This window comes from Protopterus annectens, chromosome 10.part0, assembly GCF_019279795.1.
Source record: "Protopterus annectens isolate FY-2018-M chromosome 10.part0, PAN1.0, whole genome shotgun sequence".
Lineage (NCBI taxonomy): Eukaryota > Metazoa > Chordata > Ceratodontiformes > Protopteridae > Protopterus > Protopterus annectens.
The window spans coordinates 1,534,343,074-1,534,363,984 of NC_056744.1; the positions used below are offsets into that span (position 1 = coordinate 1,534,343,074).

General features: G+C 40.9%; 1 protein-coding gene across 1 annotated transcript in view; it reads left to right on the plus strand.

Moving 5' to 3' along the window:
- The window catches only part of LOC122814333 (microfibril-associated glycoprotein 4-like), a 204,837-nt gene that overhangs the window by 130,733 nt on the left and 53,193 nt on the right, over nt 1–20,911 (plus strand). Inside the window, exon 4 of the mRNA XM_044086919.1 lies at nt 14,249–14,400. Within this exon, the coding sequence (XP_043942854.1) occupies nt 14,249–14,400 (152 nt within the window). The remainder of the gene's footprint in view (nt 1–14,248; nt 14,401–20,911) is intronic.

Below are 20,911 nucleotides of genomic sequence, written 5' to 3' on the forward strand. Positions count from 1 at the left end.
CTGTCAATCTGCTTGTGTGGGACCTTACCAGCTGTCTGGCTATAGCCAATGTCTGCCCTCACCAATGCCATAGTTGTCACACTGTCCTGTCCAATGTCGACACCATGTGACTGTTCAATATCTGTGGCCTCTGGTGACCTGGTATGTGTAGGCATACTGACTGTGTGAGGGACAATGGTTGCAGAATAGAAATGTCAATCTCTGGGACAGATTCAACCCCTAACAACCCCACCTGTGTCTCACTATAGCCACATTCATCATCAGAGCCTGATGAGACACTGACATCAGGTTGTGAGGGGGACAGACTCCAACCCCCTGTTCACCTGTGAGGAGGAAGACAAAATCAGTACATCGTTACCTGAACTATTATGTATGGTAATCCACATAGACTCATATGGATGAGAAGCCACAACTGCATTACCAGTCTCACATCCTCTCATCACTGATCTCATGCACAAAACAAAAACACACAACTACATACACAGACAAGACAGATCCTTCCTAACATGCACTTCAGCTACATCAATTGAATGTTGCCAGTACACTACCCCTGTGGGGTATGCAATATGACAGTGTGTGTGATAGAACTACACATAGTATCCAGTACACCTATCTTGTGCATGATATGCCTGCTGTAGGATCACTGCCACAGGTATTTACGATCTCCCTGTAATGAGTGAACATGCATCCTGTGGTCATTGCCTGCTGTATAGCAGGCTGCATACTTCTTCATGACTATAACTGCAAAAATGTTATTGCTTGTACACATACACGGCTGTGATTATCCACTGTATGCACTGTAGTCAACTGCTTCGATATGGAACATACAATTATTCCACTCTGGCTAAGCATAACAGTTGTGCCTTGGGCTAAATGGCAGTGCTTAGCGTTCATATGGTATATACAAGGTGTACAACAATGGTATCACACTTACCAGGTACAGGATCACAGACTCTGGCCAGACCTGATGTACCTATGAAAATGTGAGGGAGAGGGATTGTCAGCAATACCACATGTTGCGCTGTTAGAGGGTAATATGTGCATATATCCACATGTACAGTAGCTAATGTGATACTGCCTACATTGCTGAAATTCTGAGTATGTGTGCACAATTGTGCATTAAAACAATCCCCCTAATGCAGACAGACCTGGCACCAGTGTAGTGGTATGCAGAGCCTGCCACAATGACTGATACAGTATTACACTGCTGAAAAAATTAAGGTTACCTGGACACTCCTCTGATGTGGATGCTGAGGCATCCATCTCCAGAATGTATGGGGTAATGGATGCCTGGGAGCTGGTGGTTGATTCCAGGTTTGCCAGGACTTCCTCTGTGGTTGTGAGTGGTTGTTCAATTGCAGACCATCCACCAGTGGCAGCACGATCCCTGGCCACAGCAGCTGCCCTTTGATGTGCAGCATTGAGCATATCTGTGCCCCCATGGTGGACCTGCTCATACGTCCTGTCCTGATGTCTACATTGGTTAACTACCCTGACAAGTTCACCCCACAATGCTGCATGCTGGTCATGATGTTGGCGACCCCTTGAAAGCAGAATGCGATGATGCAGCCTGAGGCCATCCATGATAACAGCATTCTCAGCAGCTGTGAATGGAGGATGTCTCTGGCAATACATTGTTCCTGAAAGACAACAAGAGGGGGACATGTTATAGGACCAGATATGTGGACATCCACTATGTACAGACCCTGCACAACCAATACGGCCTGCACTACCCAGCACTCTCTCACACATCATATCCCACAGTCTATCCACACACTACATGTGTGGCTATCACCAAAATAGTAGCAATACTGGGCATGTCCCTGTGTGCCGTGACATATTCCCATGTCTCTGCACCCATCATTGCACTCTACTGTGGTGTGTCCCCTACTGGCAAGCTCCCACTAATATGTCATACAGCCACTGTCGGACAAATAGCTGTGTGATATTACAACAGCTATATGGGGACAGTCCAGCAACAGTAGTGTGCCACAATGACAGACAGCAATGCAAACCTGCTGTACTATATGTTCCCTGTAGGCATCCCATCTCCTCACTACACAGATGTTTGTAGACTGTGAACATGTGCCTCATGAATGTGTTCCTTTTGGCACACACATGTGGATGTCTGACAAATAGTTGGCTATTTATTGATGGTTGTTGACGGACAATAGGGAATCTGGCTGTCACATGCCAGACCCCTCAGAAAACACAGAATATCTGTTAGTATATACATCATTTTATGTTGTATGGCCAATATGTATCCCGTGTCACTGAGGTTGGGCCTGTGTCTCCCCATTACTTATGGCTATGATGTAATCCCTGCTGTAGGGGGTTGACATATATGTTAGCCATAGCTCTCAACCAATGAGAGACGAATGTCAACAAAACAGTGACCTAGCCAGGGTACATGAGGGACAATCAGGGACACCTGTACAATACCAGCACTATTTATGTCTGGCATTGAGAGAGTGACATGTTGTGAATGACAGTACATTATTTGATGTTACAGGAGTGTACGCCATTACTTAGTGCCACTATGTGTAACACAGATTCCAGTAGTTTTCCTACAACAGCCAATCATTGTAGGAGGGAGTAACAGGAGCAGAGCTGGGCTTTCACTCACAGCAGGGATAGTTGAAAGGCATGCCTGTAGCTGTAGGACAGCAGAGTATCATCATGTCAATACCATAGATGTATTACAGGCCTACTGTTGTAATCCATATTCCCATACCTCCATCCTCCCATCTGCATCCCATTATATGGGGACATCAATTACATACCTGGTAGAGTGAAGTACTCCTTTTTTGAGGTGTTTGTCTGCAAATAGGTTGCAAATCCATTGTCTGTGCAAGCAAAACAACATACAGACCTGTTCCCCCTAGGCAGTTGATTGCCTTTTGTAGATAATGCTCATTAACAGGTAATTGCCTGTGCACCAGTCAGTGACTCAGACTTGCTCATTGTATCAAAAAAAGCTGGGTTGCACTTTCATTAGCCAATGACATGGCACCACAGTGCAATATTTAAGGCCTTCTTGTAAGTCTTGGCCCCTTTCTAAGTCTTTGAAATGGACATTAGTGAGGTGTGGAGACTACAGCATCACAGAAGGTAGGTAGAAATACTGTCCACTGTTGAGATTTCTTAGGTATGTCCACAGTTTTGATGAAATGTTTGGCCATTATCCCATGACATTGTGATTTTTTTTCTGCCAATTCAGTGGTAAACATTGTGGGTTGAGGTCAGTGAGGAGAGGGAGACATGTGAGTGTCAGACATCATACCTGTCAGAATATACATGCTGATGCAGTAGCTGCTATTCTATCAGCTCACTCTTTTTGTAGGGGCAAACTGTGACAAAAGCCCTGTCGCTGGACCTTTGTCCCACTCTTTATGTATGTTTTTGTCTGCATCACTTGTTCAAGGGGTATGAGGTATGGTAGTTCTGTAGCAGCTAGCTTAAGATACAGCTGTGTATGTTCCAGGCTGTAGCTGCTGCTGTAGTGTAGGACACATAGTGGGGAGAATTAACTCGTTGGAGAACAGCAAGCTGTACTTGTAATTGAGGCAGCAGTGTCAGCTCTGTCATCACAGCAGAGTCAGGGTAAGGGTACCCTTTACAGTCAATTCAAAGCATATGCTTAAGATACATCTGTTATGTAACAGTGCCAATGACAGAGTAGTAGGTGACATATAGTTCATCTATATGAATATATACAGTTTGTCCTGACCTACAGACCTTTGACTTGCAAACATGGGTAGCAGTTAAATCAATAGCAGCAACCTGTGTGGGTTAAAATTGCATGACTCACTCATTACTTACTGTTTTCAGAAGAATCTAATTGATGTGCAACACACTGGATTTGAATCCAGGAGTGTGGGTGGCAAAAATATATTACTTGCAAGGGATTTAACAGACTGAATTACTGAGTCAGTGCTGCAGCAGGTATATTTGCAAGATATATGTGCATACATATAGTTTGTGACACATGTCTGCATTCATACTTATGTGCATGGCTTTCAAAGGCAGTTGTGCAGCAGGGTCCCAGGTGTACACATGTACTTTGCCACTGCTGCCTTAGCAGGTGTGTTTAAAGATGTTGCTGCTAAAAGGGTATAGTTACCTGCAATCCCAGGCCTCATGTACAGTCATTGTTATTTATTTGGCTGTGTGCTGGTGTATTTTTTGCATCAGAGTCCCAGGGACACTCCCATGTTTCCCATTACATATACTTGCAGTCTGTAAGTGACAGTCAGTATATTTTGCTGGAAACACTTGCTTTAATTAAGAGCTGAGCGGCCTAGTGAGATACTGTACTATGCTATAGTTGACAGGGGCCCAGGTTGAGAGATGTGGCAGGGGTGATTATTTTGCAGATGTGTCTAACAGTATCAGAAACACATAAGACGATTAAAGCACTTTTAAGCAGGTTTGAGGGTGTTTGCATGGTAAGCAGCTTAGCTCTGCACAAACCTGTGCTAAAAATATATAAAGAAAAGGGAGGTGATAGGACAGTGGTGAAATGGGGCAAGCAGGGGGTAAAACATACTGAAAGGCAGGTAGGGTTGTGCATGAATGGTATAGAAAAGGACCATAACTTTCCATTTCTTGTACAGCAACAGCTGTGCAGTGTGACATAATTTGTGGATGATGTTGGACTCTCAAACCCTAGAGAGTGGGGTGAGGACAACATAAATGTGTTCTCAAGCCAGTTGATCCTAATTTGTTTCAGTGGACACGTGTGTGAAATGGAGAGCTATGTATGGTGCAATAATTTTGGGGGGACAGATGCCCATTTTTTTTAGGAGAGAGTGGAATGTTGGGGAAGGGTTGTAGGTACATGTGGGGAGGTAAACTGAGTAGGAGAAGATGCAATTGCAGATAGACAAGACAGCAGATGGGGGTGGTGTGTGACACATGAGGGGGTAAATACCTTGGATGGGGAGAGTGTTGTGGAATCTGAGGAGCATGTACCTCCAGATGGCAGCAGTGTGACTGAGATCCCCACCTATGGGCAGTCAACACTGTCCCTTCACTGCTCCAAAGGTGGCTGAGCTGGGGCCTGGGTGCCAGGGTCACCAGGCCCTACCAGGTTGTCCAATCTGCCCTCAATCCAGTGCAGGAGTCATTCATAGATCCTAGGAATAATCCTATGCACCATAGCTGGTAGTTGATACTGGATGACAACTGCCCCTCCACCACTGCTACCAGGGGGAGATGGGCCTTGTTCCCTGAGGTAGTTCCACCCAAAGGTGGTGCAGGGCCAGTAGGGGGGCACCACCAGCCTGGGTCCCAGAAGTGCTGGTACCCAGTGCCATGCCAGCTAAGGCAGGGTAGCTGGATCAGCAGGAACCCACCTACCCTGTCATGCTGTGGTGATAGTGGTATAACAATGTGTATCTGTTAGTTATGAACAAAACATTTTGTTAGTAATAACAACATGCCAGAACACTGGAAATAATGCAATCAATTGCAATGCATATTATAAGGAACACAACAGTAAATAATGTAACAGTCAGTATATGAACAGCATGCCGGTACCAGTTATGGCATAAGACCAACAACATAGGTAATTCAACAAGATATGTTAATATGCAACCATTGTAATGCATAACAATAATAAAACACATGCCCAAAATAACATTTATTGCAGAATATATGCTAATAGTAAACCATAACCAATGAATAGCAATAATAAATATATATGAAGATAAGGGGTGGGGGAGAGAGAAATACAATCCATTAACACCATTATAAGCTATATAATTGATAACAGTACTACTATCTACTCTACAGGTCTGTCCTTTCTGTATGTGTATAGGTGCCCTATAGCTGCTGTAGCACATACATCATACATGCCTCTCAAGCTATCCACATGGGAAAGTATGGGGCAGTCAGTAACATCTGCAGGTACACAACTACTCAGAACACTTGCACATCAGGGAGACCTATATAACTACCAAGGTGTACTGTGGGCTGATGTTCTGTGACTTTGCTATTGACATACATCATGACGGTGATACATCTGTGGCAGAGAGATTACACAATAGTAATTACATTTTATGAGAGAGTGACACTTGAGAGACATGTATGTGTATGGTACAGAGAGTAAACAACTATCATGCCTTGCTTGGCAGGCATGCGGATAGATACCAATAGCAGTTACTGCACAGGCATGCACATCAGATGTCCTAATTGACTGCAGCAACATTTGACAGTCACTCCAGACATATAGTTATACAAACATTGCACATTTTACTTCTTTATTTAATTTTATTAACACTTGTACTTATTTCCTTCATTTTATGCAGTATTATCACATGCCCGATACTGAGTTTACCAATGTGGGATATCTGTACACACAATTATTTACATATAAAATATAGGCTACCTCATCCATTTACCTGTAGGTCCTGTGGAGAGAATGATATGTTATCAATACATGACTGATGCTATACTATTTTCAGCATGCATGGGATTAAAAACCAACAGCAGTGACTGCAGAAGATATGTACAGTTGACTGCAGCAACATGTCAGAGTCACTTCAGGCATACAGCTATATCAGGATTACACATTCTTTTTCTTTATTTCATTTTATTAAAACTTGTACTTATTTCCTTTATTTTAGGCAGTATTATCACATGCCTAGTACTGAGTTTAACAGTCTGTGACATCTGTACACACAATTATATACACATAAAAAAGGCTATCTCACCCATTTATCTGTAGTGAGAAAATCTGTCATCATTACATAACTGATTCAGTATTAGATATTGATACATGCCACTGGAGTCAAACCCTGGTCTGTGTGTCAAAGTGTACTTCATACAGAGCATTTACCAAACTGAGCTACTGCTAAGTACTGATGGACTGATTTGTCTAGAGCTCACCAGTGTATTGACAGTTGGACACACATGCATGCAATTTCTGCATGACAGAGATACTAGGTAACCTATACATTACTACATAGAATGCAGGTGTACACATGATATTGTTAGTAGGTGGAAATATCTGTGAAGTTTACACACTATATCAGATTATTGGGTTGGCTACCTCTGCCGTATACATTTGCAGACAGTATATATGCAGTCTACAGCTATTACACTATCATGCTTGCCTGCAACACTGTATTTTAGAGCCTGAATGCATATAGCTGAAATGCAATGGTTAACACAAGACAATCCTAATATACACAATATACCGTGGGTGTTATTGCTATAGCTTCTTGTGTTACTGCAGAACATGTATAATAATTAATTTGTAGTTAAATGGCTGTGACTCTACACTTATTGCACAACACTCTGTATGTGATATACCTTGAGACAGGGACTAGTATTGTTTTGTGCTTTTCCTCCAGAATAGTTGTCATATTCGATTTCATACAAAACAGTCCTACTTACACACAGATGACACAACACCGCTTTATTACTGGTAACCTTCATGCAGTTACTGCTATAGTTTCATGTTTTTATTGCACAGCACTAGTTGTAATGCAGGTGTTGCAATACATCTGTAATTCCACAGTTATCTATTTATTTAATTTATTTATTTACATTTGTTTACTGGGAAATTCCGAATGGACCCAGGTCCTTTTTCAGCGGATGCCTGGGGAGAAAAGCTCCACATCACGTACATGATAAATAGAGATCAAAGTTGCAGCAATAGTAAAAAACATTACAGGTTGTTGTCTTTAATACAAAATAGTGATTATCAACAGTATATACAGTAAATGTTGCAAGTTAAGATAGTTTCTTGTCATTTATAATATTAGTAACAAAGTTGTTAGACAAGATTTTAAAGTATGTAAAGACAACTATCTAATTCTGACTGTGGTTAGTAGTGGCGGTAGTATAGTTGGGTTAAGAGTCTAGGTGGGGGGGTAAGGGTGGGGGTGTTAGTCTGGATTAGAACAAGGACAAAGCTAGTGCAAATTTAAGTGGAATTTGAGCGCAGTCTTGAAAAGGCTGCTGGGAGGTAGAGTAGTTATAGAGGGTGGAAGATTGTTCCAAAGTTTAGATATGGTACATGGAAATATGGCTTCTTCTGCTGAGTTTTTGGGTTTGATAACAGTGAGTTGATTTTTGTTGCGTGACCTTAGGGGCCTAGTGGAGTGATAGGGTTGGAGAGCAGTTTGAAGGGAAGGGATGTTATGGGGGTGGCTAATAAGTTTATGAGCGAGGGTGAGTTGATTAAAGTGAAGGAGTTGTGGGAGTTCTAGCCAGTTTAGTTCTTTAGGGGAGATACAGTGATGGCTGCGGTATGAGGTTCCAGTGGCAAATTTAGCAATTTTGTTGTAACAAGCATCCAGCTTGTGCAGGTCTGTCTGTCTAAGGTTGGTAAGTATGGGGGATGCATAGAGAAGGATAGAGATTAGCTGGGAATTGGCTATGGAGATTCTAGCCGCCTTGGTTAGGAATTGGCGGCTTTGATATAATGCGCCAAGTTTCTTGTGAACTTTTTTTTATTGTGAGTGATATGTGGGTGTAAAATCTAAGTTTGTTGTCTATTTCCACACCGAGTAATTTTGTGTGTTCTGATGGAGAGATGATGGTATTGTCTTTGGCGAGAATGTTAAAGTGGGGGTGTTTTGGGTGGCTTTGGAAGACTGGAACAGAAGTTTTGTCTTACTTGAGTTGAGTAGGAGCTGAGCATTGGATAGCCAGCTTTCTACAGAAGAGAATGGTTCCTGTGTGATTTGTTGTAGTTTTGGTAGAGTGGGGGCAGAGCAGATGAGAGTAGAGTCATCTGTGTACTGTATAAGAGATGCTTGTGTGGTGGCAGTATGTAAGTTGTTAGTGAAAAGTGAGAATAGCAGAGGGCCAAAGATAGACCCTTGAGAAACTCTGAGAGTAACTGGGAGGTGAGGTGATAGGTTATCTTCCCAGATTACTGATTGCTGGCATCCATGTAGATAGCTGCGGAGCCAGTTGCAGGCTGATTGTGAGATGGAGAGGTTGGGGAGAGTAGAGAGTAGCAGCTCATGAGATACCATGTCAAAGGCCTTTGAGAGATCTGGAAATACAACAGTAGAGAAGAGGCCATTGTTTTTGTGAAGAAGTATAGTGTTGGTGAAGGAGAGCAAAGTGGAGGTAGTGCTGTGATATGGCCTGAAACCATGTTGGGTTTTGGAGAGAAGATTATTAGCTAGGAGGTAGTTGGAGACCTGGGTGTTGATACATTTTTCAAGTATCTTGGAGAGAGGGGAGAGGATGGCAATGGGCTGGTAATTAGAGAGGTCAGTGGAGGGGAATGATGTTGGATATTTTCCATATCGAGGGAACATAGACCTCTGTTATGGAATGGTTGATTAGAATTGAAATTGGGTAGGCTAGTGTATCAGCTGCATTTTTCAAGTAATCAGAGCGGAGGTTGTCAGCTGCGAGTTTAGTGAGTTTAAGTTTTGACAATAGTTTTTTTATGTTGGAGGTAGGTACTGAGGTAAAGAAGAAAAAGAGGAGTGGGTGGTTTAGGGTTTGGAGTTTGGGGGGCTGTTGTAGTGAAGTGTTGTTTGTTTAGAGATGTTATAGTTTCAGTGAAGTATTTGTTGAAGGATTCAGCAATACTGCTGGAGGAGGGGGGAATGGAAGGCTGGGGGGTATCAACCTTCCCTGGGTGGAGGATAGTGTTAATAGTGGACCAGAATTGCTTAGGGTTGTGGTTGGTAGAGCTTAGGGTGGATTTATAGTAGAGAGATTTGTCTAATTTTATTTGCTTTTTGGCTTTATTGTGCAGTTCAAGGAATTATTGCCTATTTGAGTTATTTTTTTATTAGTCTCCAGTGCTCCCAGACCTTATCTCTGGATTTCACTATGGTTCTGGTGGTCTTTTGTAACCATGGAGCATGCCTGGATCTGACTTTGGCATTTCATACAGGTGCATGGGCATTTAGGATGGAGAGGAAGGTACTGTTGAAGAAGAGGACAGCCTCATCTAGGTTGAGGTATTTTAGTGGTGACCAGTTAATTTTTTGCAGGGAGGAGATGAAGAAGTTGGGGTTGAAGTTGAACTTGTTCCATATTTGCCTGTGGATAATGGACTTGAGACTGTGTGGTGCCAAATTAGGAAAGTGGGAGAGTGGTCACTAAGACTGTCAGGTAAGCAGTCTGCTAGGTAAAAGTGAGTGGCTTTGTTGACTAGGATCCAGTCAAGTAAGGTATGATTCTTAGGGTTTTTGTTGACTCGGGTAGGGGATTGAATGAGTTGAATGAACCCATGGAGATTAAGGTGAATGGCTGGGAGATTGTTATTACAGGATAGCCAGTTGATGTTAAAGTCCCCAAGAATGATGGTTTTCTGGGGTAGAGATAGAGTAGCCAGCTCAAGAGATTTTCTAGGGGTGTAATATTTTGCACTGGTGGTAAATAGTATCCTATGATATTGATTGTTTTGTTTGGGTTTAGTTTGAGATGGGCATAAAGGATTTCTTCATTGTTGTGGTGAGGGGCAGATGTGTTCAGGAGTTGAATATTGAGGTGGTGTTTAAATATCAATGCTATACCACCTCCTTTTTTGGACAATCTGTCTATGCGAAGGATGTTGTATTCAGGTGGAAGTATTTACTCACTTTTGATGTGAGGTTTGAGCCAGGTTTCAGTTAGGAAGAGAATAGCTGGGGAATATATGCTATATGTTATTGCAATTGAAACATTATTTCATTTAAGTTATCAAGGTTAATGCTTTACTCTTCCCTGCATATTGCACTACATTTGGCAGTAGTCACTTATTGCAGTCCAGGTCTATGACCACATTCACTGCAATACAATCAAGACTGTATATACCTACTGGCAGTTAATGCTTTACTCTTTCTTGCTTATATGACTATAGATTGCAAGTTATATCCCTACTCATGACACTCATGGTGCAACCTGGCCAGGCAGCCCCCATGCACCTCAATGTTGCAAGCTCTCTCCTCTGCAGCTGCAGGGAGAGAAGTACACCATTATGCATACCTGACTATCAAATATTCAGATTAGCTATTGTTAAAACAATGATAACATTACTTAACAAACTTGTGGGGCATTCCCAGCCCAAGCCTCCTGGACCCAGGTGTCCAGAAGATCCCCCTTCTGATGCTTCAGGTTGTCATAGTGATGATGGACCTGCTTATCTCTGCGGGGGATACCTGTAGCACTGGTGAGATTGTGTGCCAGCAGGTCCCAGGCCTCTGACTTGTGCTGTGAGCCCCGGAACTGCCCCTTCAGCAGCCGGTCATCATGGTCTTTCACCAGGAGTCCAACCATGATCCTGGACTCCAGAATAATCCACAGTTGCACCCAGAAGCATGCACCCTCTCCAATGCCTGCCATAGTTGCTGCACAGTTCAAACTCCAACTGGTTATGCTGTATTCCCAGCTGTTGTGCTTAATATAGCCTGTTTTCCTGCCGTTTAACACCACTGGGCAATTTTTAAATATGTGGTGTGTCACTTAGCACCATGCAAACCAGTGCAGCTGAGCTGAGTAGTGCTTAACTAGGCAGTGCTTAGCAGTGCGCAAACCAGCTAAGCACAGCTGCATAGTGCCAAGCAGTGATAAACTGTATCTTGTTTAAGCAGTGCTTGACATGGCTTAGCAGGGCTTATTAGGGCTTAGCAGAGCTTAACAGAATGCAGCATAACAGGATTAAAAAAATTAGCATAATTTGTATTTGGAAAATAACTGCTTAATAACCCTTCTGCCTATGGAATTACTGCGCCTCCTGCACATAAGGCTGTCACTCTACCCATTTGCTATGTAGACATGAGAAATAGTGTTATACTTTTACATATACTTCTCAGCTGCATTTAAGCACTGCTGAGCACCTCGCTTCACTGCAAAAACACACTCAGCTTTGCTTAAACTTGACCTTTTCACAAATAATTAATTATATCCAGTTTCTATTTTAGAATGTCTGGCATGTGTCTGTTGCTGTGTTCCGCTCAGCACCATGCAAACCTGATTTTTCTATAAAAACAACTCATACTGCTATAATGTGATTGGACAGGGCAGGGAGTGTCCTGCTCCTCTGCAGACACAGTTAGCACTACACTCCCTACACTGATTCAATAAATGTGTTCCACTGCTTTCCCTCAGCAATGCACTATGATTAATATGCATGGCATGCTGCTGAGAAAGAACTGTGCACACAGACACAGTATCAGTCCATGTAGGCTCTACACTATGCCTACATGGATTTTATTAAATCTAGGAGCATGTCTTGTCACCGCAGAATTCTCTTCAAATTCTGAAGAGAGTGAGGTATTGTCAAGTACTTTTGAAGATTCTAGTTCACCAAAACTATTTCCAGAATGAATAAGCTGTTTCCATAGGAAAACAGCAATGTTTCTTAATCCCTCAGGCTGTATTATGATTTGTTGTGATTGAAATTTCCAGAACCTAATCCTATTCCTCCTGTTCCATCTGCTTTGGAGAATGTTTTTATCGCTGTCTACACTTTCCCTAAAAGCCATTCTGCTGTCTCTCCCAAAAAGAAGATATATATAAAGTGCCTCAGTCATTAAAGTTTTTATACACTGATCCAAGATCAGACACAGCAGCTATTGCTGTACCAAATCCAGCTGCAGCTAAGCATTTGATTAATCCGTTTGACATGGATGGGAAATCTTTAGACAGATTTGGGGGAAAAGTACCTTCTTCCACAAAACTTGATTTTAGAATTCTCAGCTGTCATGCTCATACGTTGAAGATTAAGGTTATCTCATGTGAAAGTATGGGTAATATTTTGGGATCTGTTTCCCCTTGTGAGGTAAAATTTGCTTTGTATAAATTGGTTTCTTCTGAGTCTTGTGACTACACACTGTTTGAAATGCGGATGTGGTTCTGTCAGTGCCAACTCTGGGACTGCTGCAAATAGAACTGTTATGAAGAGGTTTGCCCAGCTGTGTTCTGAAAACCTCCAAGAGGATGTCGAAAATGAAAGTCCAAATGCTCCTTTGGATAGAGAACTACTTGATGGGCTTTCTGCTCCAGAGGTCATTAAAATGTGGGATGAGAGAGGTAAGCTTATTCAGGGGGTCTCTCAGATTTTCAATCCCCTTTCTCCAAGTTTATCAAGGGATTCAGTGTTCCCTCCACAACTTTCTTTAAAAAGCTAAATAAACAGTTCCAGTAAGCAAATGTTTAAACAGCAATTGCAGTGAAATTCCAAAAAGAAAGGATGCCTTAGAACAGAGGACAGCCTACTAAACAGAATGACTATATGAAGGATTTCCAACCTTCTGTGTGTAGCCTGTATATTCTTCCTGTATTCATATGGGCTTTTGCCAGGTGCTTGGGTTTTCTCTTACATTATAATGACATGCCATACATAAAATGGCCTTTTTCAAAATTCCATATATGTGTGCCCAGTGTGACACTGTAAGTTTGTATGTGAGTGTGTGTGTGTGTGTGTGTGTGTGTGTGTGTGTGTGTGTGTGTGTGTGTGTGTGTGTGTGTGTGTGTGTGTGTGTGTACCTCCTGTGATTGGCTGGCATCCCATTCAGGGCCACCTTCTACACATCATACTTGCTCAGTACCAGGATACAGTGTGGCTCCCTTGTGAACCTGCATTGGATTAAGTAGGTAATCAGACAATGAATGAGTGAATGAATGAATGAATGAATGAATGAATGAATGAATGAATGAATGAATGATGAAAGGTGAGCTGTCAGTAATGAAGGTATAGTCCACCTCCTTCAAGACCAGAAACAGCAATCATCATTGAATTTCTCATTCACAAAGCCCCAGTTCTCCTCAAGTGTCTGGCATAAAGTGTAATCAGTTATTTTCAAATATATCAACCCATTTGATGTGCAATATCAAATCATATGTACCAACAATAAATCCAGTAAAGACACCCAGTAATTAGGAGAAAAACCCGTTTTATCCTATGTGTAACTGCAGATAACTGTGCCTAGACAACCAGTACTCAGTAATCTGTCTCAGTTACACAAATGCTTACTGCTACATCCTCTGCTTCATAATGTACAGTCTGTTAGTGAGTTCTTAGAACAGTTCCTAATAAGATGACAAGCCCATTTGCTTTTCAAAAAATAATTATCTTCTGTTTGTTTTTGTCATGTTTGTGCCATACATTGTCCCAAAGGCTGACAACAGTAATAAAAAAGCACATTTCCCCTTAATTTTGCAGAATGTTTGTACTTCCTACCCTGTTTTTGATAGCCTCAATTGCAATTTCACTGATCTTTTTAAAACAGGTGCTGAAGGAGATGCAGTTGGGTTAATGCTGGTTAAATGTTTGTTTTTCCAGATTGCCTGCAGTCAGAATGTTTTCCCCTGTCTTGTGATGAAATCTACAATCAAGGGCATCGTAAGAACGGTGTTTATCAAATCTATCCAGCAGGACCGTATACTCCAGTAAATGTTTATTGTGACATGAAAACCGATGGAGGAAGGTGGACAGTAAGAGTATATTTTAAACTATATAAAATAATTCACTGTCACATATGCAAGGCATCATTAAAAATGTTTTATTCTCAATAATGAATTTTTAAATTAGATGTGGTTTATCAGGGCTATTTATACGGAGACAAAGCCTAATAATTAACTTTGGGTACTAAGAACTAATGAAACTGGTTCTTAATGAATGTATCTGCTTCACAATGTTTAACTAAGTGAAATTATAGGGAATAGTGAAGTTATAGGGAATAGTGAAATTATAGGGAATACATTGGAAGGTTGCTGAGGAAGAAATACTCTCAGACTCAGCAGTATCTAATAACCTCCATTCTTAGTTCAATTTCATTTAATCATGTATTTTAATAAAATTCCATATATATCAGAGTATTAAACGATGCATCTTAACATAAATGTGGAAGAAAGCAATGATCATTCTGATTCATAAAAGAGAAATATCAAAAAGGAACTGAAATAGCTTTAGGCCAATCTATATCTCATACAATATATTCTGGTCAAGTTGATGGAGAAAGTTGTCTGTGGCATTTACTTGAATTCCTAACAACTGAAAAGTTGATCGGGGGAATTCAATAAAGCCTACATGGACTTATTTTCTTTGTAGGCATAGTGGCATGGTGCTTACACGGAAGTAATTAGATATAATTTCTAGTACAGGTCAGGCACCTGTTGGCAGTTTTGGCTCATTGGTGTTCTCTGGCTATAGTGAGGAGTATGACTTTAATGCTGATTTAAGTATTCATCCGACTCCCTTATCTTTAAGTGCAAATAATGATGTAATTATTGATAATGCTTGCAAATGTATAGGACCATCTATGGGTCTGGTGGATTCAAGCATTGATGACGGAATTGAATGCTTGATTCAAATAGCAGAGGAACAATTGAAAATGGTTAACGGAGGGCGTATTAGTAACCCTTTTGTAGTAAGTAATAATTATGGTGACTACAAAGTTTATAACTACTCAAATAAAGTCATCGATTCACGACATGTTGAGTTGCTTTCAAAGGGATCTACCTTTGTTCCACTAGTGAGAGGGAACTTAAGTGACATTTTGATTGATTTGAAGTTATTAACAAGGAAAATGAATTTGAAATTGATGTTTCATGATACTCCTGGCGGGCAAACGACCGTTTTAAGAAAGCCTAGTAAATTTATGCCTCCTTCTAACAATACTGTAGGCTTGTTTGAAAAGGTTTGTGAACTTGATATAAGAGAATACATTAATAGGAGTAAGTCAGGAAGTGGATTAGAGGCATTCAGTAAGGCAAACAATTTAACTAGGGAAGAACATGTCCTATTAAATGAACTGGTTAAAGATCAGTCTATTAGGTTCATGAAGCCAGACAAGGGGAGTGGTCTAGTGATTATGGATAGGAATGATTACATCAATCACATGTTGATTATGTTAAATAGTGACACGTATGAGGAAAGTAGCTTAAATCAAGTTAATATTGCTTATGCTAAAGTGAATTTGTTAGTGGAAGACTTACTAATGCAAGGGCAAATTGATGAGTTGGAGTATTCTTATATCAACAATGAATATCCTGTGGTGAGTAGTATCTTTGGAATCCCTAAGATACATAAAGGGTTGGATAACCTTAAGTTTAGACCCATAGTTGATGGGAAACGCAGTAAGACCTGTTTCATAAGTAAATTTCTGGATTATCAGCTACAAAAAGGGATTAAGTTATTTGATTACATCACCAAGGATTCTTGGCAGTTTTTGGAAAAACTAAGGACTGTAGAAGTTAGTGATAGTACAATTTTGGTTACGATTGATGATGTCAATATTTTTTCTGTTATACCTAATGGCATTGGTTTAGAATGGTTGGAGCGGCAGCTCTTTAAAACTGGCTTATATGATCAGGATCATATTAATTTACTCATAACATTAATGGAGACAGCGTTAAATAATAATTTTATTTTCTTTGAAAGTTTATATTTCAAGCAAGTCACAGGTGTGGCTATGGGGGTGGCTTGTGCCCCCATTTATGCCAATTATATCATGTCATTTTGGGAGCAGGAATATGTTTTTGCAAGCAGGTTTAAGCCTAAAATCTGGCATTATACTCGTTTTTTGGATGATTTGTTTATAGTATGGGATGGTAATGTTGAAGAAGTTAATTGTTTTATGGAGTACATCAATAATACAGTATATTTTTTAAAGTTTACCCATGACTTCAGTAAAGAGGAAATCATATATCTAGATGTCAATTTAAAAATTGATCCTATTGAGCACACCTTTGTCTCTGCTATTCATAGAAAAGCTACCTTTTCAAACTCGTATCTTAGTTATTCTAGTTGGCACCCTGACCATCAGAAAAAAGCTATTCTTAAAGGTCAGATGGTCAGAGCTGCCAGAATGACTAGTGGCAAGTTGGATTTTTTGAGGGAGGTTGAATTCATTATGGGCATGTTTATAAGGAGAGGATATCCTGAGATGATGTGTAAGGTTATAGCTAATGAAGTTAAGCAAAAGAGAGCAAATGACATGTATTGGGCTTTAATAAAGGGGAGATTCAACAATGAGCCCCCAATAATAGATACAGATGACACCATCCTCATGGACGTCAATGAACTTGCAATTAGTGAAGCAGCTGTGGACAGTGCGGATAAGGTGAGGCAGGAAAGTGGTATTTATTTCATTACCACTTATTCATTTGATGCACCTTACATTAGGGACATAGTGCTTACAAATTGGAAATTACTTGGACTCAACAGGTTAGTATGTGAAAAGTTAGGTGGTCCCCTAAATGTGTATTTAGAAATGCACAATCATTTAAGCAATTGTTAGAGAAGAGAGCCAATGTTAGTACATCTACTGCGAAGAACATAGGTCATTTTAAATGTGGTAGATGTAGTGTGCGTTCATTGATATGTCTTACAAATTCTAAGTTTAGTGTAGCTGGTGTTTCCATTAGGCTCAGTGGACATTTCGACTGTTACACCAAGAATGTGGTGTATGTAGCACTATGTGGTCAATGTCCAGCATACTATATTGGTAAAACTAGTAGAGCCCTTAGAGATCGTATAATGGAGCATCAGTCAGATATAAGATTAAAGAAAAAAACTAATGCATTGTATAGGCATATTGAATCAAACAGTGGGCATACATTTAAATTTTGTGTCATTCAACAGGTGGTTATGGATGTACAGGGGAAGGTCCTTGATCTTCACCTTGACATCAGTGAAATGAGGTGGCAATTGAAATTGAATGCCATGGTGTTTCCTGGCATTAATGATTACATCACCATTGCCCCTATTTTAAAATTAAAGCATATCCTTGGATAAACGGCTTTTAACTGATGCATTTATTAAATGTATGTTATATGTTGTTGTTTTTAAATTTAGTACTGCACATGATTCTCTACACAGTACTTTTTCATTGTATCAGTGTGGTTAGTTCACTTTAAGTCAATGAGATGTTTATTAACATATTAATCAATTAATGATGTCATGTCCTGTTTCTATTTAAGTGTGTAAGGTTGTACTTGGTTTTTTAGTCATTTGTATTCTGAAGAAGTCTGATTAAAGATGAAACCTAGGTAAATTTGTTGTGGCTGGTTGTGTTCTATGGAGTCAAATGCTGGTCCCTGTTTTATGTTCTGGTGGACTTGTTCTTTGTTGTAACAATGGAGGGTAGAGTCTACGTCAACCAGAAGGGGTATCACTCCATCAACTGCCAGGTCATGCTCAATGCCCAGGGCATTAGCATGAATGTGTGCCCTTGCAGCCCTGGCAGATCATGACTCCCATATCTGGCTTGCATCACAACTGTACCAGATGTTTGCTAGGGAGGAATCCCATGCGGCCATCTACTGGGGGATGCTGGCTACGTACTGGAACCGTGGATGATGACACCCATCAAAAATGCATGCACACCCACCAAAGAATGCCATAATGAGGCACATGGACAAACTAGGAACATCATAGAGTATGTGTTTGGGCTGCTCAAGTCACGGTCCTGGTGCCTAGCTATATCTGGTGGAATCCTGCAGTACTGTCCAGCCATATGTGCACAGATGTTCACAGTATGTGCCATGCTACTCAGTATGCTCCTGTGGTAACAACTGTGGCAGGATCATCAGAGGGAAGGGATACACAGCCCCCCAACAATGTCTAGGTCTCCACAGTCACACCCACAGGGAGACTTGGAGGAAAACCCCCTGAGTCTGTCCATGTAGGCAGATGTAGGTGTGCCCAGTATGCCCTGGCCTTGGCCAAGAGACAACACATAGCACATGCACTGACAACCTAGGTTTCTAAGGGCTGACACCTTACTCTGACCTGCATACATAGTAAAAAGGATGCCAAGCAGACCATACAGCCTGTACCTAACCAGGTATTGGCTGTGTACTGCATGCATCAGAAAGAGTCAGCCCTGATAAATAGGTCTCTCAACCGCTGTGTTCGCAAAGTAAGTCACTATCCTATACAGCAAATGTATGGGTTACTAGACTATGGTAGCATATGTATGGACCTGCTGCACGTATGCCAGGGAATAGAGTGGGCTATTGGGCTACTTGCAGAGAACTAACAGCTACTTGGGACAGCAGGTATTCTGTCCAATACTGGGTGCCCCATAATATGCATTAGGCCACATAGCTGGAAACGCCACTGCATTATGGAAGAGAAATGCCAAACAGTGGGGTCATAGGACAGATGCATGACTTGACAATACCAGAGTCCCCTACCCCCAACACATCAGTGTTCCCAAACAACTGCAGTAACAGCATGTTTGCAAGGATATATATAGACTACACAATTCCAGGACTGTCACAAAGAAGCTGGCCACATGTTGCATTTTCTATAAAATGCAGGAGTCACAGCAGGGAACACAGTGTATGTCTGTATGCTATTGATAGTGTGAGGAATTAAACCTCACTTTCTGGCAGCTGGTGTGGCTCACTTGCCTAAGGACGTTAGCATGGTTGATGGTTTGAAGCTGGCCGCACCTACAACTTTTGCATGTGAGTTACTTGTATGGTAGGACTCCCACACATTGTCATAACACAGTAATCTGTTACTGCAAGGAAGCTGGACAAAGCTAGAGAAAATGGGGAACAAAGGGCCAAACCTACAGATATACATTCTCTGAGTAACCTAGAAGGTGGCTAGTATAACAGCATGTTGCAACAGATCAGATTAGCTGCAGTATGTAAAGGCCATCAGTTAACTGTGTCAGTACTTACAACAATTCAGTAGACTGCATTTAATTATATATTACTGGAAAAACACAACTGTATGAGGAACAGAGCAGACCATACCTCTCAAGTGTACCTCATTACGAGGAACATACCTCATTTGGGTTCTTAAAAAGTTCATGTTCCTCAAAGTTCCTTGAAGTTCCACATTGAAAGACTGTGTCACACATTCAGTGTCAGGAATTTTTTTTAAGTGAAATCCATGGTAAATAGAAACGAAGCATATCAATTCATTAAAAGATCTTCTTTATAAATAAAACCAGCATATTTTAACCATCCTATGGCCTTCCTAGTAGAAGTTGTTAGTAAGCCATTAGTATGTGTTCCACATTTTGCCCATTTGTTCCACATTATGAGGGCTAGTGTTCCTCATTTTGGAGAAGATGGAAGGTTAAGAGCTATGGAGCAGACATATGGGGTAGAATGATGGACATTCTACAAAAACATATACAGTGAGAGGTATGGAGACTGTCACCCTGTGTGTGTATGTGTGTGTGCTACATCGTGTACCCAAGTCACATCATACCTCTCAACCTCTTAGAGCAGAGAATCTGGGGAAAGCCATGAACAATAGTGGTACAAAGGCCAAATATAAGGAGAAGGATTAACTACTGGCCAGACAAATGTGGAAAGTTCAGAGAATAACAGGTCATGCATTTGCATGACTCCTCTGATGTGTATGGAGTCAGTAACTCAAATGTCTCACATCATTTCCTAATGTCGATCTATAATGACATGCCCCTAATGTGCCAGAAAATCACAATGCTATGTGTAATGTACCAATAATAAGATGCAAAACTCTGGACCTTCTGTTACAATCTGTACAGATGATAGGTACGGGTCACATATTACATTCAGAAAACTGCTGGGGAATGTCTTGGACAAAATATCAGGGAGGTGCTGTACTTTGGAAACAGGTCCAGCAGCCAATTGGTTGCAGCACACAAATTCCCAGACTGGAGTACAGGTAAGTCTGGCCTGGATTCACTTTGTAAGTACTCACAGTCACACTGGGCATGCTAGCACACTTAGTTAATGTGAACCCATGTCTGTTGCCTCACCCGGGAAATTTGGGATTTCAGTATTTCGGAATTCTATAGTGAACCCATATATATATATATATATATATATATATATATATATATATATATATATATATATATATATATATTTATACACACACACACACACACACACATATATATGTATATATACACATGTATATATGTGTGAGAGGATGTACGAATGTTCCCACTTACATGTAGAATGCTAGAGTTATCTGCATCTACACATG